The 27,072-nt window shown below is 55.3% G+C and overlaps 1 protein-coding gene across 1 annotated transcript in view; it reads right to left on the reverse strand.

The window, feature by feature from the left end:
- The window catches only part of KIAA1614 (KIAA1614 ortholog), a 37,094-nt gene extending 10,698 nt beyond the window's left edge, over positions 1–26,396 (reverse strand). The window contains exons 1-6 of the mRNA XM_081824779.1: positions 26,240–26,396; positions 25,459–25,522; positions 16,031–16,174; positions 8,858–10,416; positions 6,925–7,081; positions 5,095–5,350 (exon numbers count right to left, since the gene is read on the reverse strand). Coding sequence (XP_081680905.1) covers positions 5,095–5,350; positions 6,925–7,081; positions 8,858–10,416; positions 16,031–16,174; positions 25,459–25,522; positions 26,240–26,318 — 2,259 coding nt within the window. The 5' untranslated portion in view covers positions 26,319–26,396. The remainder of the gene's footprint in view (positions 1–5,094; positions 5,351–6,924; positions 7,082–8,857; positions 10,417–16,030; positions 16,175–25,458; positions 25,523–26,239) is intronic.
- Between the last annotated feature and the right edge of the window lie 676 nt (positions 26,397–27,072).

Here is a 27,072-nt window from a genome sequence, read left to right on the forward strand (position 1 = left end):
CATGTATCTTTTCTGACCACAATGCTGTGAAACTAGAAATCAATCACAAGAAAAAATCTGGAAATAGCACAAATACATGAGGTTAAATAACGTGCTACTAAACAATGAATGGGTCAACCAAGAAATCAAAGAGGAGGGGCACCTGGGTGGCTCAGTCAGTTAAGCGACCGACTCTTGATTTCAGCTCAGGTCATGATCTCAGGGTCCTGGGATTGAAGCCCACGTGGGCTCTGTGATCAGTGAGATGTCTATTTGAGATTCTCTCTCTCCCTCTCCCTCTGCCCCTCTCCCCTCTCTCTCTCTAAAATAAACAAATAATCTTAAAAAAAAGGAAAGAAATCAGGGACACCTGGGTAGCTCAGTTGGTTAAGCATCTGCCTTTGGCTCAGGTCATGATCCCAGAGTCTTGGGATTGAGTCCCGCATTGGGCTCCCTGCTCAGAAGGGAGCCTGCTTCTCCCTCTGCCTGCCGCTCCCCCTGCTTGTGCTCTTTCTCTCTCTCTGACAAATAAATAGGTAAAATCTTAAAAAAAAAAAAAAAAACCTTTTAAAAAAATTTAAAAAAAGAAATCAAAGAGGAAATTGAAAAATACATGGAGACAAATGAAAATGAAAACACAATGGTCCAAAATCTTTGGGATGCAGCAAAAGCTGTTCTAAGGGAGAAATTTATAGGAAGACAGGCCTACCTCAAGAAGCCAGAAAAATCTCAAATAAACGACCTAACCTTGTATCTACAGGAGCTAGAAAAAAGAACAAACAAAACCCAAAACCAGTAGAAGGAAGGAAATAATTAATATTAGAGCAGAAATAAATGAAATAGAAACTAAAAAACCAATAAAACAGATCAGTGAAACCAGGAGCTGGTTCTTTGAGAAGATCAACAAAACCAATAAACCTTTAAGCCAGACTCACCAAGAAAAAAAGGGGGGGGATTCAAATAAAATCAGAAATGAAAGAGGAGAAATAACTGACCCCACAGAAATACAAAGGATTATAAGAGAATAGTATGGAAAACTATATGACAACAAACTGGACAACCTAGAAGAAATAGATAAATTCCTAAAACATATAACCTTCCAAAACAGAATCAGGGAGAAATAGAAAACTTGAACAGACTGATTACCAGCAATTAAATTGAATCAGTAATCAAAAGATTCCCAATAAAAGTCCGGACCAGACAGCTTTACAGGTGAATCCTACCAAACATTTAAAGAAGAATTAATGCCTATTCTTCTCAAACTAATCCAAAAAATAGAAGAGGAAAAATAGAATTACCCAGCAATTCCACTGCTAGATATTTACCCAGCGGAAATGAAAACACTAATTCAAAAAGAAACACACACCCCTATGTTCACTGTAGCATTATTTACAATAGCCAAATTATGGAAGCAGTCCCCGTGTCCATCGACAGACGAATGGATAAATTAGATGTGACATATACACAACAGAATATTACTCAGCTATAAAAAAGAATGAAATCTTGTTATTTGCAACAACATCGATGGATCTAGAGAGTATAATGCTAAGTCAAATCAGTCAGAGAAAGACAAATATCATATCATTTCATTCACATGTGGAATTTAAGAAACCAAACAAATAAACAAAAAGACAAACCAAAAAACAGACTCTACATTATAGAGAACAAACTGATGGTTTCCAGAGGGAAGGGGGTGGGGGGATGGATGAAGTAGGTGAAGGGGATTAAGAGCACACTTATCTTGATGAGCACTGAGTAATGTATAGAATTGTTGAATTACTATATTGTGCACCTGAAACTAATATAACTCTGTATGTTAACTATACTGGAATTTAAAAGAATTATCTCAGTATGCACCTTAAAACATTGTGCATAAAAAGGTAGACAAGACAAAAATCCCTTAAGGAGTTCACCCACCACTGGGGGTGGGGTTGAGCACAGATGAGTTAACAGCCCTAAATACTTGCTGTAAGTGCCAGGCTAAAAGATGGACGTGCAGGGAAGCAGAGAGAGACTCCAGTTTAGGAGGTCTGGGGACACTGCAGAAAATGACACCTGAGTGAGGCTTGAAGCATGAACTTTCCAGGTGAAGACCAGTAAGGGTGCTCCAGGTAGAAGAAACAGCAGGTGCAAGGACATGGAGAGATGACAGAAAGCATATGTTCCGGAACAGGGTTTGGATGGTTAGGCTGCAGACAGGAGATGGGCTGGAGCCAGGGGACAGACCTGGAAGGACCTTATATGGCCTGCTAAGGAGCCACTGGAATGATGTTAATCAGAAGAGAGACAAAAATAGATCTGTGTTCTAGAAACTGACCCAGTGAGGGGGCTATTGTGAGGGTGGGGGCGGTGGAGAAGGAGACAGGCTTTTAAACAAACATGGCACACATTATTTACCACATTTGGAATCCATGCTCTCAAGAAGAAAGGTACATTATCCGGGCGCCTGGGGGGCTCAGTCGGGTAAGCGTCTGCCTTCGGCTCAGGTCATGATCCCAGGATCCTGGGATTGAGCCCCCATATTGGGCTCCCTGCTCAGCAGGGAGCCTGCTTCTCCCGCTCTCTCTGCCCCTCACCCCTGCTTGTGCGCTCTCTTTCTCTCTCTCAAATAAATAAATAAAATATAAAAAAAAAAAAAAAGAAGAAGAAATAAGGTATATTATCAAGAGATTTAGAGGGGGCCCTAACCTCGTGTCCAAGTTCAGGAAGGCTTCCTGGGAGAAGTCATGCTTACCTCAGACCTGAAAGACCAGGGGGCGTTCCCCAGGGAGAAGAGAGAGAGGAGAGCGTTCCAGATGCGGGGTCAAATGTCAAAAAGCCACAGCCGCCCGGGGACGCGGGAGCCCAGTGTGGTCGGGTGTGGGAACAGGGCCCACGCAGGAGGGCAAAATGAAAAGGAAACCGGGGCGGCTCCTGCCCACACGTGGCGGCGGGAGAGTCTAAGGCAAGGGGAGCCGGTCTAAAGGAGGGAGCCCCCCATCCGAGGTGTCACGTTCCGGGGGAGACGGATTCTCATTGCATCGTCTTTCGTCAGTCCTTGAGCCGTTCTCTCTGCTGCTCTGTCCTCCCCGCACGTGGTCCCACCCTTGGTTGGCCAGCTTGCTCTCTCTCTTTGCCCACTCACTCGGCTTGCGTCGCCGACAGTCTCTATGCCAGGCTAGCGGCGTCCTTGCCCTTGGGGGGCTTACGGAGCTTGGAGTTCTGACGGTGACCCACCCGGACGCCCGGCTCCGACACCCAGGGCCCAAACCTCACTTCCGGGGAAAGGTGACTTCCCGGAGCACAGCATCGCCCTAGGCTTTTCTCCCCAGCTTATGATCACTTGACTTCTGTTTCCTTGCCTTCCATTCACGCATCCAGCAAATAGGTATTGAGCACCGACTACATACAAGGCACTGCTCCTGGTACAGGACAACCACTGGCCATCTTCACTCGGCCGGCCCTCTCTCCCCTACTTCAGCCTGACCAGTGGAAGCCTCTGTTGGCCCCAACCACATCACCTGCTTTGTTCTGCCCAGGGGCAGGGGGCAGGGAACAAAAGAACAAACTGGAGCCCTGGACACACCTGGGACAGAGCAGGGTTTTCAGAAACCTAGTTGAGAGCGCACTGTGGGTTTGCTGTTGGTTTATGAGCTGGACACGGGGAGGGAGATGGCCCGCTAGCTGCCCTGCATTCATTCGCTCCCTCCCTCACTCATTTGTTCATTCGCTGTGTCTTAAATATGTATTATATACTAGCCATTGTACTCAGTACGGGTATCCCCCACTTTTCAAACGTTTGCCTTTATGAAAGACCTGTTTTCACTAACCGGAAGAAATTTGGAAGATTTTCACTTTTAGGAAAAAAGGTGAAAAGCAAAACTAGCATTCAGCATTAGTTTTGCCGTCAGGGAGCAGCGGATCCCAGGCAGTGAGCGTGGCCCCACCAAGCTCCTTCCCCAGGAAGACGCTCAGCATTTTCACATCAAGCCACTACAGCTTTGAATTGCATCTGTGAGTGTCCGTGCTCTATCTCGATTTATGTGTGCATCCGTCGGCAAGAGGTGTCCTGGGGGATCAGAAAAGCCCGAGAGAAGAGCCCAAAATAGGGGGTCTGGGAGTGTTCAAAAAATTTCCCATATTAACTAACGGTGACTGCTTCTTCAGTTTATGCCATTTTGGCTGATGGAAGTTTTCGTAGAAACTCTCTAATTTGGACAGCAGGGGAAACTGTACTGGGAATATAAAGATCAAGGGGTGTTCCCTCAAAGAATTCACACTCCAGTGAGGGCAGGCAGACAAAAATCCATTAAAATACTATGTGGCAAGTTCCCCAAAGGATGGAAGCACAGGACAGGATGGGAACACAGAGCAGAGGCCCCCCAGCTCAGCCCAAGAAAGGACCAGAAACGGCTCCATGGAGGAGGCAATTCCTGAAAACTTGAAGGATGAGCAGATGTTAGCAGGGAGAGAAGGTGCGAGAAACATTTCAGGTGAAGGTTCAAAGTCAGTGTGTGGCCTGATGACAGAACAGCAAGGTCAAGGATAACGGATAGGGTGTTGGAAGGAGAGTGATGAGAGATGAAGGCAGATCACAGAAGCCTCTGGCCCCGTCAGGTGATCTGAACTTTACCCTGCGGGTGATAAGGGGCCAATGGCGGATGTTCAGCAAGGGGGTAGATAACCAGATCTGCGTATCAGAAGGACCTCCGTGGAAGCCAGGCGGAGAAAGACACGGCAGGGATGCCAGTCAGGAGGCTGCCGCGTTAGTCTGGGTGTGAAGTGATCTGTGCTAGACTAACAGAGTCACTGTGGCCATGCAGAAGGTTCCAGAATGATCAGGCAGTAGCCTCTAGGACTTGGCAGAGGTGGCAGAGTTGAGGGAGAGACAGAAGGAGGAGGAGGAGCTTAGGAAGAGCCCATGATGGGGTAGCTGGGTGGAAGAAGAGAACTGTGGGGTGCTGCCTACCCCTGTGGGGAGCCCGGTCTCGTGGATCAACTGCGGGGAGACCAGTGGCTTCCCTTTCCCCACCTGGGCTCCTCAGGTGGCATCCTCAGCGCTTCCCATCTCCTGTCACCTTCCATTCCAGTGGCACTGGTGCCGCTCACCCCTTGGCCGGGGCCCTTCAGACTCACCAGTTGCAGGGACTGTACCGACGGGGCTTTCTTCACTCTGGGGGTGCTGGCGTGTGACGCCGGGCCAGGCGCAGGGGACTGAAGCTGCTCCATGCTGTAGCTGCGGGCCTTGCCCAGCTTGGGCCTGGCGCTGTGGCCCAGCGCCAGCAAGAGCTTTTTCAGCCCCAGGGTGGAGGCCAGGCTGCTGCTTTTCTTGCTCCTGTCAGAAGGGGCAGTGGAGGGCGGGCCAGGTCCTGCGCTGACCCCTGGGAATGCCCTGAAATGCAAGGGGGTACATGAGCGGGCAGGAGACGGCTGGGGCGCAGGGGCCTGGGCGGACTGCTCCTCAGGGCCCTGGGGGCCCCAGGAGAGCCAGCACCCATTCCTTGTGGAGGACATGACGGCCGGCTACAGAAAGGCTGAGAGGGTATCTGCAGGATGCTCTGCTTGGGCAGCTTTTCGGGAGACGCGCTCAGACGAGACCCCGGGCCTCACACCCAACTGTGGGCTCACCCACCCATTCATTCCATTCATTCATTCAGGATTTCTTCCGGGCCTCTGTGCCTTCTAGAAACAACAGGGGTCCGTGGTACACAAGACAGACAAGGTCCTTACTCTCAGACTAGTAAACGAAGGAGAAAAACCAACAGCAAGTATTGAGAAATGTCAAGCAGAGGGAGAGGGAGATCAGCTCCCTCCGAGAAGATGGCACCCAGGCTGGGAGCTGAATGGTAAGGAGGAGCCGTCCTGCGAGGCCAGAGGTGAGAACCCCAGGCGGAGGCAACGGTGGGGCCACAGCTCCAGGGCAGGAAGAGGCTCCGTGTGTTCCAGAGCACGAGGGGGCCCGGCCACCAGCCCTGGGACGGAGCCAGCAAGGCGGGCAGAGAGGCCAGGCAGGTGGGCCGGATTCCACGGAGCACAGAAGCCAAGGTAAGGGGCTCGGATTCTATCCCAAGTGGGAGAAGAAAGCCACTGGGGGTTTTCAGCAGGAGACATGACATTATTTAATGGCATTTTCAAGAATGTACCTTCGGTCGCTGTGCCGAGAAGGAAGTGTAGGAGCGAGAGTGAAGGCAGAGAGTCGCCGGGGCTGTTGGGGTTGTCAGAAAGATGTCATGCAGCTCAGACCAGGAGAAAGGCGAGAGAGGGGGGATGCAGCAGCTGGAGGGGACATGCCAGGGGGTCAGAGAGGCCGGAAGGAAGAAAGTGGGCGTGAGCACCGTGTGGATGGTGGATGGTGCCGGGAAGAGGACCTGGGGAGAAGCCGTTGGGTCAGGGGCCTCTCAGCCACCCTAGTGGAGAAGTCAGGGGAAACAGGGTGTATGGGTCTGGGGTTCTGGGGAGCACACAGCACCAGAGATGGAGATTTGGCTCCCGGTGTCACCAGGAGTGGGGTGTGGTGCAGGAAAGAACGTCGTGGCCACAGCCCTGGCTCACCAAGGCTTTGGGGACTCGGCGAAGACTCAGACCCTCGGCGCGGAAGGAGAGAATGAATGGAAAGGTGAATGCCAGGCTTGTTTCCTCAGCGTCTGCTTGTTCCCAAGCCCTGAGTCAGAAACAAGCACTCTCAGGCAGCCCCATCCTGGGAGCGCCCTGAGGGTCGGGACTGTCTGGCCAGCTGTGCCCGGAACAGCACCTGGAGCCTGAGGCTTGGGGAATGAGCCAGCATGCGCATCACAGGAAAAGTGGCTGGGAAAGGAGTATTAAGGTGCCATGCCCGGAATAGGTCTAGGAACCCTCTAAGGGTTTGGGAGTAGTGAGGCTAGTCATGCCAGGGAGGGGGTCTCTTTCTCCGCCCAGCCTCCCAGCCCCCCACCTCTGGCAGTCAGGGCTCTTGCCCTCATCACTCACCGGGATGACACCTGCCCTCCGGAACTCAACCCTGGCCTCTGCAGGCCTCCCTCTGGTTCCTGGCTGGACTCCGACTCCTCTAAGGCCAGGGAGAGGGTGATGCTCACGGAGCTGACTGCGCCAACAGCTGCTGGGCCAAGAAAGCCCTGGACTCCTCCTGCAACAGCCACAGCCCTCCCGTGTCACTGAGCCATCCCCGCAGGTCATGGTCAGGGGAGGGGACATGCCCAACAACAGAGGCAGGAGAACCAGAGGAAGCTGGAGAGAGGCGGGAGCCCCAGGAGAGCAGCGGAGGCAGTGATGAGACTCCCATACAGCAGGACGGGAATGAGGGGTCTTGTTTACTGCTGTGACCCACCACCCCCAGCACCACAACTGGTACACAGTCGGTGATTAATAAATGTCTGTACGATGAAGGGGCTGCTGGTGATAAGTCATGTGCCTCCTATAACAAGAGACATAGTTGGGAAAGGGGAACTTTTGCATTCCCGGGATGCAAACCACAGTCTCGTTGGTTGTGATGTCTAAGCGTTAATGACAAGCACCATTTCGGGAGCACGTATGCGGTGCTAGGCAAGGAATTAAACCCTCTACAGAGATGACGTCGTGGGTTCCTAGGAGATAGGCTATAGGCTCTCCTATTTCCCCAGGTTACAGAGGAGGAACCTGGAGCACAGAGGGCTGACATGGTGTGGCCAGGACCTCCTGGCTAATGAGAGGAGGAGTCTGAGGAGGTGAAGGCCAGGCTGCCCAGAAAGGCCAGCAGCTGGTAGAATAGAAGCTCCTCAGGAAGTGGCTAGGGGCAGCCAGCAGCCGGCCTAGAGCCCACCCCACGGAAGAAACCACACCTTAGAACCGGGCAGGCAGCAGGCAGCTCAGGGTAATGCCTGCTTTCTTAAGGCTCCTGTCAGCAAGGGAGGGAGAGGGGAAATGTCTGTGTCCCCGTGTGGAGCAGAGGGGTCGGCCAACACACCGGGGGAGGGTGCTTGGCATCCACATCTTCAGGAAGGTCAGCCTGGTCTACCAGCTCTCTGCTCTCCTCCACTGTGTTTCCAAGCCCTGGATCTCTCCCAAGCCACCCCAACCCCAGCACTGTCACAGTCGTGGACACACTAAGGCAAGGCTATGGGGGGCAGACCTGTTATCTCTGCCTAAGAGCGAACGGCTGAGCTGCTCACCCCAGATCACAGCACCAGGAATCAGAGCCTATGACCGCTGATGCCCGGGATCGGCCCACAATATAAGGATCTCTTCCAACGGCGGAGGTGATGCCCTACACCCGTTTGCAGCCCTTCCTGCTGAAACCTAGGAGCCTGCCCAGGAGGGCTGGGGGTCTGGGAGGGCTCTGCCTGCTGGTCACCGTGTTCTCCAGATAGCACGTCTGCCTGGCCACAGAAGGTCTCAAGGGCAGGACTCCCGCTGAATTCATTCACTTATGCATTCCCCACAGTGCCTGGTATCATGCCTGGCATGTAACAGGTGCTCAATCAGTGCTGAACGAATGAATTAGGGAATGAATGAAATGAAGATGTTGAAGGAAAGGGTCTCAACCATGTGATTATAGGCACTGACTGCTCTAAGCAAATTGTAAATCTACAGCTGTGGCCTGCTCTGTTGGTAGTGAAACCCCGTTAAAGTCCCGGCCTCCAGCAGCCAGAGTATAGTGCTTCTGTACACACCTCAGGGTCCCCCGCAGTCAGAGGGCGTCACCCCCTGCCTCCCTGCCTTCTGCCTCCCCTCGCAGGAGGTGGCTAATCTGTATCCAGGCTGACGTTGAGTCTTACACCCAACCCACAGACCCCAAAGCTTCCAGAACACCTGCCGCTGCTCTGAAGGGCCCCAAGAAGCTGCCGGGAGTGTGCACAGCTATGTCATCGATTCAGATCAAAGGTAAGGAAGGACTCAGAGCGCCTGGCCTGGGGTCTCTGCTTACCGTGGCCGCGGTTCTCCGGGGGCAGCTCCTGGCTGCAGGGGCCATCCTCCACCTTGGCCTCGAGGCCGGCCCCTCCCCAGGGCTCCTGCAGCCCCAGAGGCAGGCTATTGCTGCAGTTATTGGTGGACAGGGCCAGCTGGGGATGCCTGCCTGCAGGGCCGTAGGGCTGGGTCTGGGCCGGGGAGAGCTCACAGGTCCTGGCAACTACACTTCTTGAAGGAGGCGGAGGTGGGTCCACAGGCTCTCCCTGCTCACCCAGCCTGCGGGGTGCAGCCAGGGCTGCCTTCCTGTGAGACACAGGTGAGGTGGTTTTCCTTGAAGATGGAGGGGTTGGCACCCAGCCTTCGGGGGAGAGGGAAGAGGTCAGCTGCTGGGCCTGGTGCAGGGCAGAGGGCTCTGCGTGACTCTGTTGCAGGGAGGAAGCAGAGACAGTCTCCAGAGACTCATGGCTTCCTCCATCCTGGGCCTGTCTGCCTGGCGCCGAGGACCCCAGCATCATGGAAGAGGCCAGGGGATAGGCTGTCCTGCTCAGAGCCCGGGAATCCACCGGGTGGACCCAGTGATTTCCCAGCCCTGGGCCAGGCTGCCACTGGGAGCCCAGGGAAGCCCTTTTACGTTCCAGGACGGGAGGCTTAGCGAAAGCCTCTTCTCTGGGAACCAGAGTCCCCTCAGGCAGGTGTCCCCTGCCTTCTTTCACCTCGGCTGCACCCTCCACGTGGTCAACCCCCAGCAGGTAGTGCGGGGCCTGAGGGCTCCCGGGCAGCTCCGCCTTCCGGAACCACCTGGGGCCTCCTCGAGGCCTGGAGCCCCGCGGACGGGGGCTGTTGCCTCGGGCTGGCCCCCGAGCCCTACTGGGCTGCGAGGTCCCAGCCTCCTCACTGTCGGTCCTGCAGCTGTCCGAGGTGTCCGTGCTGTCCAGCGCGGAATCCGCCTCCTCGGGGCGCGCCGAGTCTCCGATGTGCGTTTCCCGGATCCATTCCGTGAGGCACCCCGGCTCGGCAGGGAGGAGCCCGAAGGGGGGGCTCGGGCCCCGAGAGCTGAGGGGCTCCGCCGGCACCCCGCAGGCAGCTTCGCGCTCCGGGAGGGCCCTGGCGTCCGGGCCGGCCTTCCCCGGGGCGGGGCGTCGGTCGTGGATGCAGCTGCCGCAGGCTTGGCACTTCCTGGCGCCGCCCCGTGCGGGCGGCGGCGCCGGGCCGCCCCTCCGCTCGGGCCGGCCCACCAGGCCGTAGAGCGGCCCTTGGCCGGCGTCGGTGCGCGCGAAGCCCGCGTTGATGTAGTGGGCCAGCTCGGGCTTGGAGCGCAGCGGGCCCTGAGCCGCCGTCGGCAGCGCGCAGCTCCGCGCCTGGCGCTGGCGCTGCTGCAGCCGCTCCAGGTAGCGGGACTCGGCGTCGCGGGCCGACTCGTCCTCGAAGCGCACGCGGGATGGGGAGGCGCCCCGCTTGGGCCACTGCCCGCTGCTGGACTCCCCGCTGGACGAGTCACTCGTGTTCCCGTTCTGCGGGGTGTCTCTGCTGGCAAAGGGCATCCTCGAGTCCGGGGCTGGGCTTCTCCGGCCGTCTCTGAGGGGGAGACAGGGGGAGACAGGTCACAGACAGAAGATGGGGAGGAGGGTACCATGGGGTACAGCTCCGTGATGACTACAACTCCAAAGTTACCCGACATCAGGTTCCTGGGGAGTCAGGCAGCAAACCCGAGTAGCTTCCAAGCCCATCTTGATCCTGAAACCCAGCTCTAAACGAAATCAGTAGGAGCTTCCTATCTTGTGTTTCCTTCTGTTGCCTGATTCAAGATGAAACATTATATTGAACAGAGGATGTACCGATGGATAAGAGCAAAATCCTCATAGTGGGGTGTGTGCGTGTGTGTATGTGTATGTGTAAGTGTGCGCGCACTTAAGAGGACGTGAGCCTGGCATTCATGGGCATCTGGTAGGGATGAATTGTTCCAATGATGTGTTTGCTATGAAGGTTTAATGGGAAGAATGAATTATAAGTCTCTACAGAGACTGTGCGGGACCTGAAGTCAGGGTTTCTAAGCATTCTTGCTCCCAAAAGTGTCCACTCAGGGTTCCTAATCCTCTTGCTCAGACAAAATTTAGACAGAATGCCACCCATGTTTCTCCTTGGACTCTGCATCTTGTCTGTTCCAGCACCCACTTACCTGCCCTCCTCAGCCCCTCACTCGCACTCTGAAAAGCTGTGAGGACAAGGACTGCGCTAGGAAGAGCCGTCCTGTCACCGGCCTTTGCCCTGGGAGACACTGCTGGTGGTCAAGTCCTGCTCAGCTCAAGAAAACATCTACATAAATCTCACACCAGGGCCCCCTGGAGCCAGGAACCTGAGTTTCCAGGCATTTCCCATCATAGGCTACCTAAGGAAGGACTGTACGTTCCCTTCCTTTTCCCTGCAGCAGCATCCCCATCAGTCTACTGCTCAGTGTTTGGCATTCACACCATTCTTCTCATTTATCGCTTTTCTATCACTCACACTGGACTCCCGCCTCTTACCCAGCCTCCCTGCCTCCTGTCTGCTGGTCCTCCTGGAGTACAGCCTTGTCACACTGTCCCCGAAGGGGGCACAGGATCCAGCTCACAGTCTTTGTGGTAAAAACACAGGCCTTCCACCTTCCTCACTGTTTTCCTTCCCAGCTCTGCCCCCCACCACCCACTTTATAGGACCCCCAGGCTTCCTACACCTCATCCACCTCATGCAGCCCTCTTGCCCCATTTCCTGGAGTCTTTTTTTCTTAACCTGCTGGCGCGAGCCAAGCTACTCATGCTGTTTGACAAAGTCCAAGTATGGGGGACGATCCTGAAAACAGGAGACTCCACAGCTGGCTCCTGCTATTCTCTTTCATTTTGTTTATGGCAATCTTTATAATTGTGGGAATATTTCTGGGGTTTCATGATAAAGTGACTACTCACCTTAGTTACGCTTATCTAAGCAATCATAATGAAACTAATTCCACAAAGAATTAGTTTCTATAGAACAAAATAACAAGACGGTCACGCTCTGTCTAGCACCTTTCTCTTTGCGTACTGTTTTTTAGTTTTAGCGAAAGCCAGTAAGCAGAAGTCAATAAAGGTCATGTTAATCATTACAAAGGAAAAATGAAAGAAGGCTATGGCTGTAATCCAGAAAATGATCTAAGATTTGGAAAAACAAAAATATCCTAACATATAAATAAAGTTCCTCCGAGGCTGTCAGGAGGAGATGCCTGCAACCTGATCCTGTGTCTGTGTCTCCTCATTCGCCGACGCCGTCCTTTCCTACAAGAGCCCCACCCCGGCTGGAGCTGGACTCCGGCAACCTGCCTGCATTTGAATCCTATCTGTTAAAATGTTACCTGTTGTATAGACATCCCATGTGTGATGGCTAATTTTGTGTGTCAGCTCGACTGGTACCACGGTGCCCAGCTACTTGGTGAAACATTCTTCTGGATGTTTTTGTGAAGACATTTTTTGGGTAAGGTTAACATTTAGATGGGTGGACTCTGAATAAGGCTGATTACCCTCCACGATGTGGTCGACCTCATCCAATCCGTGAAGGCCCTAACGGCGCAAATACAGCTCTTCCCTGAGCAAGAAGGAATTCTGTCAATAGACCGCCTTTAGATTTGAGTTGCTCCTCTTTCCTGAGTCTGAAGCCTGCCAGCCTACCCTGCAGATTTTGGGCTTACCATGCCATGATCACATGAGTCAAGTCCCTAAAATAAATCTCTCTCTCTCTCTCCATATATATGTATGCACGCATGCGCATGCACACACACACACACACACACACACATCCTGTTGGTTCTTCCTCTGAAGAAACCTGACTAATGCATCATGACAATATCTCCTCCTCTGAACACCTGTACCTCTCATTTGTCAGCACAGACTCACAGGATGTTAGTGCTGGAAGGCACGGCCATGACCACATGGTCCCTCCTCCTCCCTCGAAAGGAGAGACCACAAAAGCCCAGCTCCCGGGCTGACCGGCACCTGAGCAGCTGCACAAGCAAGCTGTGGATATTTTTTCTCCCTCAGATGGAACCACAAAAATAGAACTAGACACTGATCATGCTGGTGGTCTAGTCTTACCTGGAGACAGGAGCCCGGATTTTGGAGACCTGCGGCTTCTTTCCAATTGCCCAGAAGTGCGCCCATATATGCAAGGATCTATACTGGTATACTTCATGCGTCCTCAAAGTGTCTTCGAAGCCTTCCCTAACCTTACCTTCTCCCTCCCCACCGCCCCCCATCTCCCCAAACGGAGAAGTAAACTCTTCTCCGATAGCATACTGTACAGAGCACAGTTTGCTCAGGGGCCTGGACACACCAGCTTATTATAATGAAATGCATGTTGGTGATTAGTGGGTTTACTAATCCTTTCTCTAACTGGATGCTTCAGTGATTCTGGAAGAAGGATGCCAATGCTTTCAAAAAGGCTGCCCTCATGCGAGTTCCTCCTTCACCCGCTCCTTCACCAAGCTACCCAACTGAAGGACAAATATGGTATACAGTTGAAAGGAAAGGAGTTCAGATAACAGCGGGAAGAAACCATACATGCTTCACAATTACTATTCAAGCATGCCAGCCAGCGGGGGGAGCGGCCTATACAGAGACATAGCATTTACTGGACTGGGCAGGCTGCCCTTCCCAGCTCTACTTTCTGTATAAGTAAAAGGCATTGCCTATCTGGCTCAGGTGAACACGACCTGTGCCCTGGGGGAGTCACTGGCCATCCCTAACCATCCCCTGCCTCTGGGCCTTGACAGCAAAGCCACTGACTAGCCTCACAGTCCTGATGGATCGGAACGGTCTGGATTGCTGAGGGTGTGGAATATGATGTATAAAGCTAGTCTTTGGAATCAGGGGGCGGTCTGAGAGGTCAGAGTGAAATTCTTCAGGACTGATTCTCTGCCACCCCCACGGGAACCAGCTATGGCTGACAGCTTAAGGCCCTCCCTCCCCCATGCCACGGCAGACAGACTACCAGCTCAAACCTTGGACCCCAGGCCTCTTGCTGTCATGTTCTGCCCTCCCGGTATTAGGAACACCAACCTTGGTGTGCCTGTCCCCCAAACGGCAAGAGCCTGTGTTTCCAGGAGCTGCTGGATTTCTACATTGGTTTGCTGCCAGAAAATGCAGCTCCGTCTACCTCTTCCCCTCCTAGAAAAGCCTGTCTGTCTGGGCCTGCCCCAGCCACCTCCAGCCAGACTGAGGCTAGAGAAGGCCTTCTGGAGACTGCTCTGCCTGCCCCCACTCTTCCATCCATCTTCTACCGAGCTGCTCTTTGGAAGGAGGGATGCCTCTGGGCTGAGGGCAGGGGAGGGTGCGGGGGCGCTCCTGCATCCAACTCAGGCCTGGGGCCCGTGCGGCATCTCCCTGTGAACTCAGCATGGCTCTCCAGGGTGCTCTGACAAGCATAACCTTTAGAAGCATCTGCAGCAAGCCATCTGGTGTTGATTTTTCAGCTACACCCTCTGAGGATTCACCAGTGCTGCCAAGTTGAAGTAATTCTTTCTGGACACAGCAGCTGCTAAAGTGGGTCACCTTGCCTTTCTATAGCATTTTGATGGCCAGGGGACAGCCTGACAAAAGGGAACGTACTTTAAGGTCAGTGACTGGGGCTGTTATGAGCTGCTCGTGGAATCTGGGGCACAGGAGGTGTCCAGGAGGACCTTTACGCAGTCACGTCTGTTTCACAAATCATCCTCTTGACTATTTTGCGGCTACGAAACCCAGCCTAAGGATCTATAGAAAGTGGAACGGAGGGCTCTGTGTAACTCTAAGGCTCTGGGGGCCGTATACATGCAGAGAATAATAGTTCGGATGCTCCAAAGAAGCCATGCCCATTCCTAACTAGCGCCCTCCAAGCGGAGGGAGACAAGGCACAGATGCAGAAATAAAAGGGTAGCCTGTTGGGCACCGCTTGCCAGGATTTAGGATCTCCCGAGCCCCTCTCCTAGGGGTCGCAATGACCCTGAACCCAGAGGCAGGCCTCAGCCCTCTGCGAATGCTGGAGTGACCTCAGTGGCGCCATGACGGTTCTCAGCCTTCAGTGAGCGGGCTCAGCGTTCCCATCCAAGAGCATACGGTCCAGTTCCACTGAGAATCCTCACTCCCTCTGGTGTCACATGGCGATGGAAACCAGCAGAGCCAGCGTACCCATCCTGGTGACCAAAGCAGAGGCTTTCTCAACAGCACAGAGGTCCCGCTTTGGGGCGGGCCCACTGTGGCATGGGCTCGCAGCTCCGAGTCAGGCCCACCCAGGAGCGCCAGCTCTGCTGTGTGAGACTGAGGCACAGAAGCTTCCCTAAAGGCATATAGCCAGTAAGTGGCAGAGCCCGAATTCAAACCCGGTGGTCTGGTTCTGGAGTCTTAACCAGTCTAACTGCTCTGCTGCCTCAGTAAACCTGCCCGCTTCTGGCTCTTGGCAATCCCTTGTCTCCACAGCCTTGTCCCTGTCACATCTCACCAGGACCACAGTTCAGCCCCGTCACTGCCCCAGGCCCCCAGATCCAACACTACCTGGCGGCCAGAGCAGCTTTACTGAGATGTGTGTGTGATCATGCTATGTACCCGCTTAAAATCCTTCAGTGCCTCCTAGCTATTCCTGGAGACATCCAAATTGTTCAGTAGGCCTGGAGGCCTCCCTGACGGGCCTCCACTGAGCTCTCTGGCCTTCGAGCCACTCCCTCCCTCCCACACGAGTGCAGTGTTTCTGCTCAGGGTTTCTGCCCTGGGATGCTCCCCCCGGCCTCCAGCATGTGCCCAGTGAAGATCTACACCTCCTTCAAGCTCCGACTTAGCAGCCACGGCCTCTAGAGCCTCTGCTGTCCTTTCCAGGTGGAGGTTCAGGTTTCCTGCCCTGCATGCCTGTCTCACCTCTCCTACACCACAGTCCACAGAATTGTATTGATCTGTGTGCCTGTCTTTCTCCCTGGAGACCGTGACATCTGTCCCTCCAGGGAGCTTGGATTATGTGTCGTTCATCTTTGACGACTCAATGTTTGACACTCGACACTCAGTCAAGGTGTGTTGAGCAACTAAATGAGTTAAATCAAGTGCCTGGCGTGGGAACCACACACATAGACAGAGGGAGGAGCGAGCAGCGGCAGTTTGGCTAGATCCTACCTCTTCTCCCTGCCACAGCCCTCCTAGGCCAGCCTGGCCAGGGCCCCACTCACCGGCTGCCCTGGGCGACGGCGGGCACGATCTCATGGCTGGCACGGAGGGGCCGGGTCCTGGCCTTCATGCGGGCACGCTGCAGCAGATGCTTGGCTTCCTCAGGCCTGGGGCTCAGCACAGACTCTGGCTTGGGACCAAAGGTCCTGCAGGGTGGCCCACAGGCCAGAGCAGGCGGGGGGAGGGATTAGAAGAAAATAACATGGATTAGAAGGGCTTTAACAGCATTGAGCTCGGCTGTGCCGGAAAAGGCCCTGCATGTGCAGCCTTCCTTGTCCAGCTCCCACACAGAGGGCTCCAGCCCGGGGCCGGGGACCTGGGGCCTGGAGTCTGAGCAATGGCCCTGAGCATCTCTGGACACGTCCAGGGAGCTGGCTCACCTTGGACATCCGCTCAGGGACTGGAGGCAGAGATCCCAGGAGGATCTAAGAAGGGCAGGGGAATCTCTAGATTATTCTATTGTTCCTTCCCTGGGCAGGCAATGGGAGTTATCCGGGAGGACGGGGGAAGGGCCTGGCGTTGTTGGACTGGGCCTGTGCCCAGCCAGATGGTCTTTACACACATCACCTCCCTCTCTCCTTCTGCCTCTCTTTGCACCCACACGAACCCATGCAAGCCCCCACCGCAGACACGAGGAGTCAGGCCTCAGCCCGTCACATTCTGCTCCTTGGGGGGAATGACATTTCTGTAAATCCTGGTGCTTGCTTGCCTCAGTCCCAATCCAAACCCATCAGGCACCGGCTCAGGGCTCAGAGAAATTAAGCTGGACCCACACCAAGTCAGCCAATGGCTCGATTTTCGTAAAAATGAGGGTCCTCTACCAGCCCTCCCCACCTACCAGATGTGCGGCCCCCCGGGCCGGTCCAGAGCCGCGGCCCTTTTTCAAAGCTGTCTGGCAGACGGTGACATACAGCCCGCGCCAGGGTACAGAATAACAGCAGCCTCCAACCCCCCACTGACAAGCCATTTCTCTCCACTGAGCTCCCTCTCCCCAGCCAGGCTGACCCAGGGCAGGTGTGCTCTCCGCCTGACGGATGAGGGCATTCCGCAGCAGACAGGAACATTTGGCGCACTGCTCAAGGTCGAACAGCAGTGGAGAGCAAAGCAGACGATCGCCAGCCCCACTGCCTCCGGTCTCCTTCCCATACCCTCTGTCTCCTCCTTCCTCCTGTCCCTGGATCCCAGGGCAGGCTGAGAGTGTTTGTGGCTGAAGTCACACTCTTTGACGTGACTTCAGCATCCCCCCCCACCCCGGCTGCCCCTGTCCTCACTGTCATATACGCTGGGCTGTCCTCACCAGGGAGGATCCACCAAAAGAGAACCCAGGCAGGTAGAGGCTCAGCCAGGCTTAGATCTCAGGCGGTAGCCCCCCAAATCCCTTGTCTCGCCCGCCGCATGGGTGACCCCAAGAAAGGGCCCTGACTGGGGGAAGGTACCAAACAGTTTCCTGGATGACAGATGACAGATGTGAGTGGGAAATGGCATAATTCTGAGACCTCCTTGGGACAACCTTGGACAAGCTCAGGCAGTCTGTGGTTCTTTCTTTTTCTCTTTTCTTTCCTATTCTCTTCCCTTCTTGTTTGCTTTCGTCTTTCTTTCTTTGTTGCTCATGCTTTGCACCTAACCTTGCTTTAGAGCTCAAGGGGAAAAAAAAGAACTGCTAGAATAAAGGCACCATCTGTGCATATGAACCCTGGCAAGGCCCAGGCACAGTTTTGGAACCAGGAAGGTTTACTGCAGTGACGTGAAAGTGACTCTCCAGGCCTGTGGCCCTGTGAAGCCTCCTTTGGCAGGAGAGGCCTCACTTTGCACAGCTTCCCAAGCAGGCAGCTTCTCCGACCCTCTGCTGAGAGCAGCTGTGCCCCCTGGGGCTCCTGCTCCTACAGCACAGATAATGAGGTTACCAGCCCGAGAGACGCCCTGCAGCCGCCGGCCGCCGGCCCCCACACTCGGAGCCTTCCGGTGACAGTGTGGTTCCCCGGCTGGCTGTCGGAGGGCATTTGTCACAAGACCTGGTGGGCAGGCAGGAGCGCCCCCAGGCAGCTGGCCAGATGCTGCCAGGACTGGCCTTGCCCCCCAGGTTTTTAAGCCATTTTCCAGCTTTGCTGTTTCCTTTCTGCTCCTTCTACTTGGAGCTATTAATTCTTTTTTTTTTTTTCCTTTTTTTTTTTTGTTTTCATCAGCTGCCCTGCTTTGGTTCCTAGCAAACAAAGCTGCTTTCTCCACTGATTACAAAAGTAAGGCTTTTTAGGCTCCTGAAGGTGTCCGTGCAGTAGCAAGCTGAGCCGGGAGGGGCGTGGCAGCCACCTTCACAGATGGCAGTCAAGGTCAGCAGGGCAGGCAGTCCTGGCCCTGACCAGCCCCGTGCAGGGGAAAGGGCTCTTCCTCCCGGGAGGCGGGGGGCAAGCGGCTGCAGTGCTGGGGGATGTCGAGCCTCTCCCAGCCTGACTGCCCACCCCAGAACCATCGCTGAATCGTGCTGGTCTGTTGGCGGGGTGCCGGCCCTGCCAGCCTGGCAGGTTCAGACTCTTCCATCCGAGCGAGGCTTTCCTGTCTCGCCTGGCCCTGGCCTCTGCCCAGGGCACACAGCCCTAGAGCCAACTCCTTCCCATCACGGACTACACCCCACCATCTCAGCTCCCACATTTGTGGAAATTTCCTGGAAGGGCTGGGGCCGTTGGCGCATGGCGAGGCTGAGGCAATTCCATCTCAGAACAGACACCGTCGCTACTCTCTCGAAAACCTGCATGTCTGGGCCTCATTAGCTCAGCGGGTAGGGCACGGAGATAACATGGCTGAGCGCTCTTCCTCCCTGGGCCTGAGTCTCCCATCTGTGAACAGTGGGAGTTGGATAGGCGCGTAGACTCGCACCGCTACCCTGTGAATCCAGGTTTTGGCCAGGTAGTCTGGTGGACCACAGGGTTGGGTGGGGGATTTTGAGGTCCTCTCCCCGGGGAGCTCACATCACAGAGGTTTAGTCACCAAGGAGCAGCAGTACCTACAAGGAACTAATTGTTGGGGGCACCTGGGTGGCTCAGGTGGTGAAGTGTCTGCCTTCGGCTCAGGTCATGATCTCAGGGTCCTGGGATTGAGCACCACAATGGGCTCCCTGCTCAGCGGGGAGCCTGCTTCTCTCTCTCCCTCTGCCCTCCCCACTGCTCATTCTCTCTCTCTCTCAAATAAATAAATAAATAAATAAATTTTTTTTAAGGAACTAATTGCTGGGGACAACCGGAGCACCACAGGGGTATTCTAGCCCTTCTCTCTGCCCCTCCAACCACCAGTGTCCCAAGCTGATTTCAAGGACAAAGGTAGCATGTGCCCCCATCCGGCCTGTCCCTCTAAGCCAGTTTCCTGGTGGAGAGACAGGCTTAGCTCGACCTCAGCTCCCCTCATGGCTAGACAGGTCGAGATCTCGAGTCAGGAGAGCCACCACTCATTTCCTAGCCAAGGAGGGAGGTCAGCAGGACAGAGTGGCCTCTTTCTGCAGCCATCATAATCCTGGATTAAAATAATAAGCTCCAGCAAGTCTGGGTCTCACCCTTTCATCCCAGAAACACGAATCAGGGAAATAATTTAGAATATAAAGAGATCTGACATTTCCCAGATTCCAGGATGCAGTGGGTAGAGGGGAATGTATGGCATACAGAACATACATAAACCTTCTTGCCCCGCACTTGTTCCATCTTTCTAGATGAGCAAGGGTCGCGCTCTCCTGCTGTTACACTGTGTGCAGTTTCCCTGAGGGAGGGGAAGAGATAGGCAGGCCTGAAACTGAGTCCTGACTGCGTGTGGCCTGAGGGCGGGATGCTATCCTGGGGACATTATCACAGGACACGGACAGGCTGGGGCCAGAGTGCGGGTTCCAAGCGTGGTTCTGGGGCAGCCTAACCAGGTCCTAATTTGGGGCTGCCCCTTACAAGTGGGTCACCCTGATAGGTTACTTTGGGGTTAAGCCTCAGTTTCCTCATCTGCTAGCTAAGGGCTCACTCGATAAGTGAGATTGAGCTCCTTTTAAAGGAGCTGATCGCAGAGCTGGGTACTGGGTGAGATTCGATCAGTGTTAGCATTCACTGTTACGATTGCTGTTATTAAGGGTGCTATTTTTTTTAGGTAACTCTCCCCCTTATGAACAAAGGATGGAATCCCTAACCTCGAACTGAAATCCCTGCCGAAGAGATCACCTTGCCGTCATCTGCAAGGGGAAGGTACGTTTGGAAGGGAAACCGTTTTGAAGCTCCAGAAGGCTCGGGGGTTTTGCTCTAGACAGCTCTTGACAGGCTTCACAGAGAAGGCAATATCCGACGAATGGGGAGCCAGAGGAGACTGGTGGCTGACGAAAGCTGCTGCCCAGAGAATAAACAGGTAACTTCTCAACAGAGAAGGTAGAGTGGGCGTCCTCAAGAATGGTTGCCGCAGAGGGCGCCTGTCTCATTTAACACCTTGAAAAGGATCTGGTGCAGGCGAGCGGCGTCAAGACGCCAGCTTCCTGGGGACAGTAGAGCAGCTGGCTCTGTTCTTGCCTTCTTGAAGGCTAACAAACTCCTTGGCGGCGGCCCCTCTGGGCAGCACTGCCTGGCCTCAGTGTGCGCAGGCAGGTGCCCGAGACACCCCCAACTGGAGGGAGAGTGGCCGGCTCAACTCCAGAGGCCAGAAAGGGCTTCCTCTTCTTGAATGTCAGCCCGACCCCCCACAGGTGGTCGAGGGGAAAGTAGCTTTCTACAGCCTCTGTATTCGCAGAGGCTGGGGCCACCGGGGGATTTCCATGTGTGGCGTGTACGGGAGTGTGGAAATGGCGTGGCGTGAAAGCTCCAGGGGGCACGAGCTGTGCGTCAAGGCTTCCAGCGTTAGCGTCCTTCCTTCTCCACCCAGGACTTAGAAGCCTATAACCGGGAGCACGGTATGGGAACACGGGCGAGCGGTTTACTTGAAGATGGTGAAAGTCTCTCCACTTCTTACTGCCCTACTTAAAATCTCAATTCCAAAGCTCTCCACAAATGGAGAGCCAGCCTTCCCATCTTGTATCCTGTAGTATCCACACATGCCGCTTCAGCCTTCTCGAAAGCATTCCCGCGGGTCCCACCCACCCGGGGGTGTCCTCTCCTGCGTCCATCCCGCTTCTATCGAGCCCACCTACACTCCTGCCTGTGAGCTTCTGCCAAACGTTTCCTGAGGGCCTGTTCCCTGCAGCTACTTGGCAGGCACGGGGCCCCAGAGAGAAGACCGGCATAGTTTTTGTCCCCAAGGAGCGCGAGGAGGAGACCCAGCAACAACAACTTTGGCTAAAGCTGGTACAGACAAAGACGGCAGTGAGCGCACAAACGGGCAATTCCCTCTGAAATCAGACACAGTGGTTGGTTCACAGGATGCTCTCCAGAAATGCGAGTTAATATGTTAATTTTTAACAAGCCGGAGATTTTCTCGCAGCTGTGGGCCTGAACCCTTGAGCCACAGGCCAGGCCTCGGAAATTCTTGGGGGCTCCCTCCCTGCCTCCCTTTACAGTCTATGAACTGCTTTGGGGCAGGGAGTTTTGACCTGTAGCAATCCCAGCAGGGGCCGGAAAACTGCGACCCACCAGGGTGTGAGCGGCTGTGGGCTGGCACTCTGCCTTCTCTTCTCATGAAGAGGTGCGTGTACGGGACTGAGCTTCCCTCCAGCCTCAGCTTCCAAAATGGGCACGATTCTGCCACAGGGATGCGGGGCGGCCGGGGCGGGGGGCGGTCAACAACCTAGGGAATCCTCCGAGTTTCCTTCAACAGCAGAGCACAAATAAAACACAACCCCAGAGACCCTCTTCTCTCCATTTTGCGCACAGCGGAGCAATCATTAAAGCCCTGCAGACACACTTGATCCGGAGCACTGCTCCCACACGGACGTCCTGATTCGAGCCGGCCTCAAGGGGGCGCGCTGGCACCTGCAGCCGCCCGGAGCTGGGTGCTTTCAGCTCCTGACTCCCGTTCGGTGCAGGGCGTGGGGTGAGGACTGCCTTGACTGCTGCTGCACCTCTGGCTTCACATATGTTTTGCACAAGCTGGGTTAACTTGGGGTCCTAGGGCGACCTGTAATCCTGATCTGCTCTCGCAGAGCCTCAAGAGAGGGAAGAGGCCGAGCTGGTCCTGGCCATTTCATGGAGTTGGGGTGGGATGCCCACGGGCTGCTAAGGATGGAAGAGGGCAGAGCCAGCCCTGAGCAGAGCGCCCGCTGCACTCTCCTTCCCGCTCCTGTCTCTGATGGGACCAGTTCCCAGTCCGCCTGTGAACAGGTGGCCGACAGCACTGGCCCCATCTGCCCTCTCTGAAGTGCTTACCTCCCACCCCTCCTGTCCCCAAACCAGAGCCTACGCCCCAAATCATCTCAACGGTGGCTTGGGAGAGAAACAAGATTAGCCCTTGGAGACTGTCACCTCCCCTTCTTTGTCCATCCTCGAGAACACCTCGCCGGCACTGGGGGAGGCAGAAGACCCCAGATCCCTAACTCGAGGAGCAGCCTGGGGGACACAGAGAGGACAGCTGTGGAAGTGTGGTGTAAGGGTTAGAGCACAGACCCCGGTGCCTGCAAATCCTGGCTCCCACACTTACTAGCTGTATGACCCTGGGCAGGTCACTTAACCTCTCCCCAGAGGGGTCTCTTTGTCAGGGAAACAGAACAAGCCCTACAGTTAGTTATTAGGATAAAGTGAGAAGGTGGGCAGAGACTTCGCACAGGCCCTGGCACACAACAGGGGCTGGAAAAGGGCAGGGCTGGCATGGTCTTCCGGAGGGAAGGACTGGCCACCGGCATGTTCCAGCTCTCTAGGACTCAACCTTCCCTTGCCCCCCAGTAGAGGGGACCACCCCGGGGTCAGGGGACGGAGGTCTCCTCTGCATTCGGCCCTTAGCATCTAGGGTCCCAGGGCACCTCTGGTGTTCCTGTAGCATCTCAGGTGTCCCACCTGCAAGGCCGACTCTCCCGCTGATTACCCCCCCAACAGGCTGGCCTGCGCCTCCCCCCCCACCCCCCGTCACACAGTGACGACTGTCTCGGGCTCTGCAGTGACCATCATTTCATGAGCTTCTTGTCCGATCACCATGCAAAGCTGTAACAACTGCAGACAAGGATTAATGTGGTCAAACGGATATTTGATGGCAATCCTGAAAGGCACTGATGCTGGACCTGAGCGTGAGGCAGGACCTTCTCTTCGTCACACTCTCAGAGAAGATCAGAGGACTCACTGCCAGAGCATGTCCTGACCCCATGAAGGACGGCCACCAAGATGCACGGCCACCGCGTCAGAACACGCCACTGCCCAGGGCCCTAGGCCCCTCCGTACAGACACTAAATCCCCAGGATGCTGGTCCCATTGGCACTCCTGGATTACAGAACTGAGAGAAGCAGGCCTTATTTCAGAGGTCTCTTGGGAAGTTCAGCTAGAAGGAAATGGCATCAATAAATCCATCCCCCTCAGGGGACAGATGGAGCCTGCAGTGTCTTAGGGACTACTTTAATTTCTGCCCAGGAGACTCAAGAATAGAACCAAATGAGGCGCTCTGCCTAAGGTGGCCTCAAGACATGGCCGATGTTTCTCTCAGCCTTGAACTAGGGTATGTTCCCTGGCCCTTCAGCCTGGGTGTCTGTTCGGGAGGGGCCTGACTGTAGATTGCAGGTCAATGGGGCACCCCGGAGGACAAAGTTTTCCCCATGCCAACTCTATGCCCAGATATCTGCTGGCCACAGTCCTAAGGCTCACTAAGACAACTTCTTCCTCAACACACACACACACACACACACACACAGACACACGCTTGCCCATCACACATATATGCACACACCTACACATCCTACACCTGCACACATATACCCCACTTGAACCCTAAAATGCTGCAGGTGCCCTGGCAGTTTAAACAATAGTCCAGAAATCCCCATCCCGAGGATTTTACACGAACACCATCTCCTCACAGGGCTTGGGGGTGGGGGGAGTCCCTTCCTCCACCACAGTTGAGGTTCTCCTCCTCTAAACTGGATATTTTTATTACTTATTATCCAATAAGCCAGTCAGGAGCTTTGGTTTCTCCTTTGAACAGTGAGCTCTGGACAAAGCCCCGAGGGGCAACATGCTGGGGCGGAGCCTCTCTCTGGCCCGGGACAGGGGTGGGGTGGGGTGTGAGAGGTGGGGGGCAGGAGCAGCTGCAGGAAGAGGAGGCACCATGTCACAGGACACGCGGTACGTCTGCCCCAGCTGCCTCCTCCATGGGCTCCCCAGACAAGGAGGAGGGGACGCGGAGGACGAAAGCGTGTCACTGAGGACCAGTCCTTTCTGCAGTCACACTCCTCCATATGGTGGCCGGGCTATGTAGGGACCTGGCAGAGGGGAGCCCACTATGATTCCAAGTCATAAATAATGAGGGACGAAGGAGCCAGAAAGCCCCCACTCCACCAGGCCCTTGGCCAAGGCCACGGCAGAGGCCAGTAGCCAAGCAGAAGCTGGATCGCCTGAATCGGGGCAGCCCTCGATTTGTGAAAGCAGGACCAGGGGGGCCTCATCCACGTTTTCTGGAAGGCAGGTCAACTGAAGTGGAATTTCTGCAGGGAATGGCCTGGGAATGAAGAAGCAACAACTCTGACCTCTGCCCCCCACAGGCGCCAGGAGACCCTCACCAAGTGACGTCACTGCACAGCTGGATACACAGAGCCCGGTGCGCCCGGGGCCAGGAGCTCGTTGAAGATGGAGGCCAACCTCTGAGCAGGCACTTGGGTGGCCCTCAGCCCCACGGAGCGCACATCCTGCCAGGACCCTGCCCACTCCAGAGAGTGGCCCCACGGCCCCGAGCACGCCGTTGCGCCAACCACCCAGAGACACTGGTCTGTGACCGTGCGATGTCGGAGGTGAACTCCTTTGCAGGAGCCAGCAGACCCCCTGGGTGGGGAAGGCACTGTGGGGGAAGCGCTTTGCAATCTGTGGACTTTCCCTAAGGATTTTCACACATTCTCTCCTGTTAGCCTCACCACAGTCCTGGGAAGGAAACCAGACAGACACTATTTGGGCCACCTTAGAGATCAAGAGACTGAGCCCAGGGCCGGAGAAAGGATGCCCAGGGATGCAGAGCAGGTGGTTGGCAGTGCTTTTGGCCCTGTGTCCTGTGCCCAGTGGTTTTCTCCCAGTGGCCAGGCACCTGTGAGCACTGGGGGGGCTGACACCTTCCATGGGGCCTCAGACATGAGGACCCACAGTGGCCCGCTGTCCACTGGTCTGCTGGTGCGGTGGCGGGGCGGAGGGTGGGGGGTGGATGCACAGGGTGAGGAGGGGGTCCTGCCTGCCTCTGGCTTTCTCGAGGACTCCCACTCTCCTGGTGCCGGGCAAACGAGGGGTGGGGTGGGGTGTGAGAGGTGGGGGGCAGGAGCAGCTGCAGGAAGAGGAGGGCAGGAGAGGACGTGCGCACCGTGGGCTCTCACCTGTTCTGGTCCGAGTCCTGCAGGGAGATGCCTGAGTCCCAGTCCACGTCCCCTGCTGGTCGCTCTAGGACACAGAACAGAAGCGGAGCTCAGGGCAGAGTCAGAAACCGGGCTCTCAGCTGCGACTTAACGAACACCGGGAAGAAAGGAAGAAAGTTGTCTCCAGGAGCGGCTTGTTCCCGAGACACACTCAACCCCGCTCTGTGTCTCAGCCCAAGAAGTGGAGGCACAGCATGTCATGGTTACAGCTGGGGGGCGCGACCGCGGGCCAAGGGGACCGCATGGGTCCTCTCTGGTGTGGGGTGAGGAGTGGACTTTCGGAGCCGGGGGAAGCACGGAAAGAAGGCTCCCTCAGGCCCGAACACTTACACATCCCAGCGGAGCTGCCGCCTGACAGGACCCTGCCCCCTGCGGGTGGGGCTTCCGCCAGGAGGCGCTGAGCTCCCCCGGGGGGCTGGGGGCAGGTCACCGGAGGAAGGTGCCGAGAGCCACTCCAGAGAGGGCTGTAAGCCACAGGGGAGAAACCACCCCAAGCTCTGACGGTAGCCTCCAGTTGGTCTGGGGGGCCATGGGGGTCTTCAGCAAACAGGCTAGCTGTGAGGTGGTAAAGAATCTATGTCAAAGCCCAGAATAAGAGGACATCTTGAGGAATTAGATGGCCGGCAGCTGTGCCCTTCTCCCTTTCCTGCCACACCCCGCCACAGGTACCCTCTTGCCCCTCGTCTCCTCCTGGACTCCCTCCTTTGGCCCCCACCACCCAGACCTACAGAGTGAGCCTCACCTGGTAGTCCTCTGTGCCAGGGTGGAGTCCAGGCTGGGATTCCTACCCTGGGGGGTTCTTGGCCCCCAACATTTAGCATCTCCTGCAGCAGAAGGCGGTTCCTCTCCACCCGATCAGACAAGGATAAGGCACTGCCCCCAGTGCCCAGAGCCCCCAGCTCCGCCCACCTTGACTCGCCTGCATTTGGGTTTCTTGGATGGCCGCTCGTGAGAAGTGAGGCCAGGGCTCACCACTTGTTTGCCTGCCGTCATTTTTTCCTTCAAGGCCCTCACTTTGGATTCCAGCACAGAGGGACCTGGGAGTTGTAGCCCCCATGCCCTGGGGTCTTGGGGGACCATCAGGCTGGGTGTTCTGTCTTCCAGAGAGCAGGAACAGGGTCTTGGGAGGTGTCCACTATCCAGCTGTGGCTCAGAGCCACTTCTCTCCACAGCCAAGGTCATCTCCATGGTGCTGGTTGTTCTGCTCCCTATTTGGGTCCCTCTGGAGGAGAAAACAGACAGAGCTCCTGAGACCCAGCATGTGGCTAGTAGCTCCAACAACCTCCTGGGTCCCCAAAGTGCCTTGGTATTGAAGCCTGTGCAGATGAGAACAACCTGGGGACAGAACTTTGAAAAGTATAAATCACTGGATGGCACAAATAAGTTATTGAGTTTTTTCTTCCAAGTCTGAGCAGTGTTCTAGTTTTTCTAGCCCCATTTTACAGATGGGGCACAATGAAGCTTCAAACAACAGCCTAATGTGGACCAGAGTGACAACAGGGGCCAGATTTCCCAGGCCCTGGCCTCTGTCTTTGCTGACAGGAGGACTCAGGGGAGGATGTCAACATCTGTTAA

Source organism: Leptonychotes weddellii, chromosome 6 (assembly GCF_054177405.1).
Source record: "Leptonychotes weddellii isolate Sample4059 chromosome 6, ASM5417740v2, whole genome shotgun sequence".
Classification (NCBI taxonomy): domain Eukaryota; kingdom Metazoa; phylum Chordata; class Mammalia; order Carnivora; family Phocidae; genus Leptonychotes; species Leptonychotes weddellii.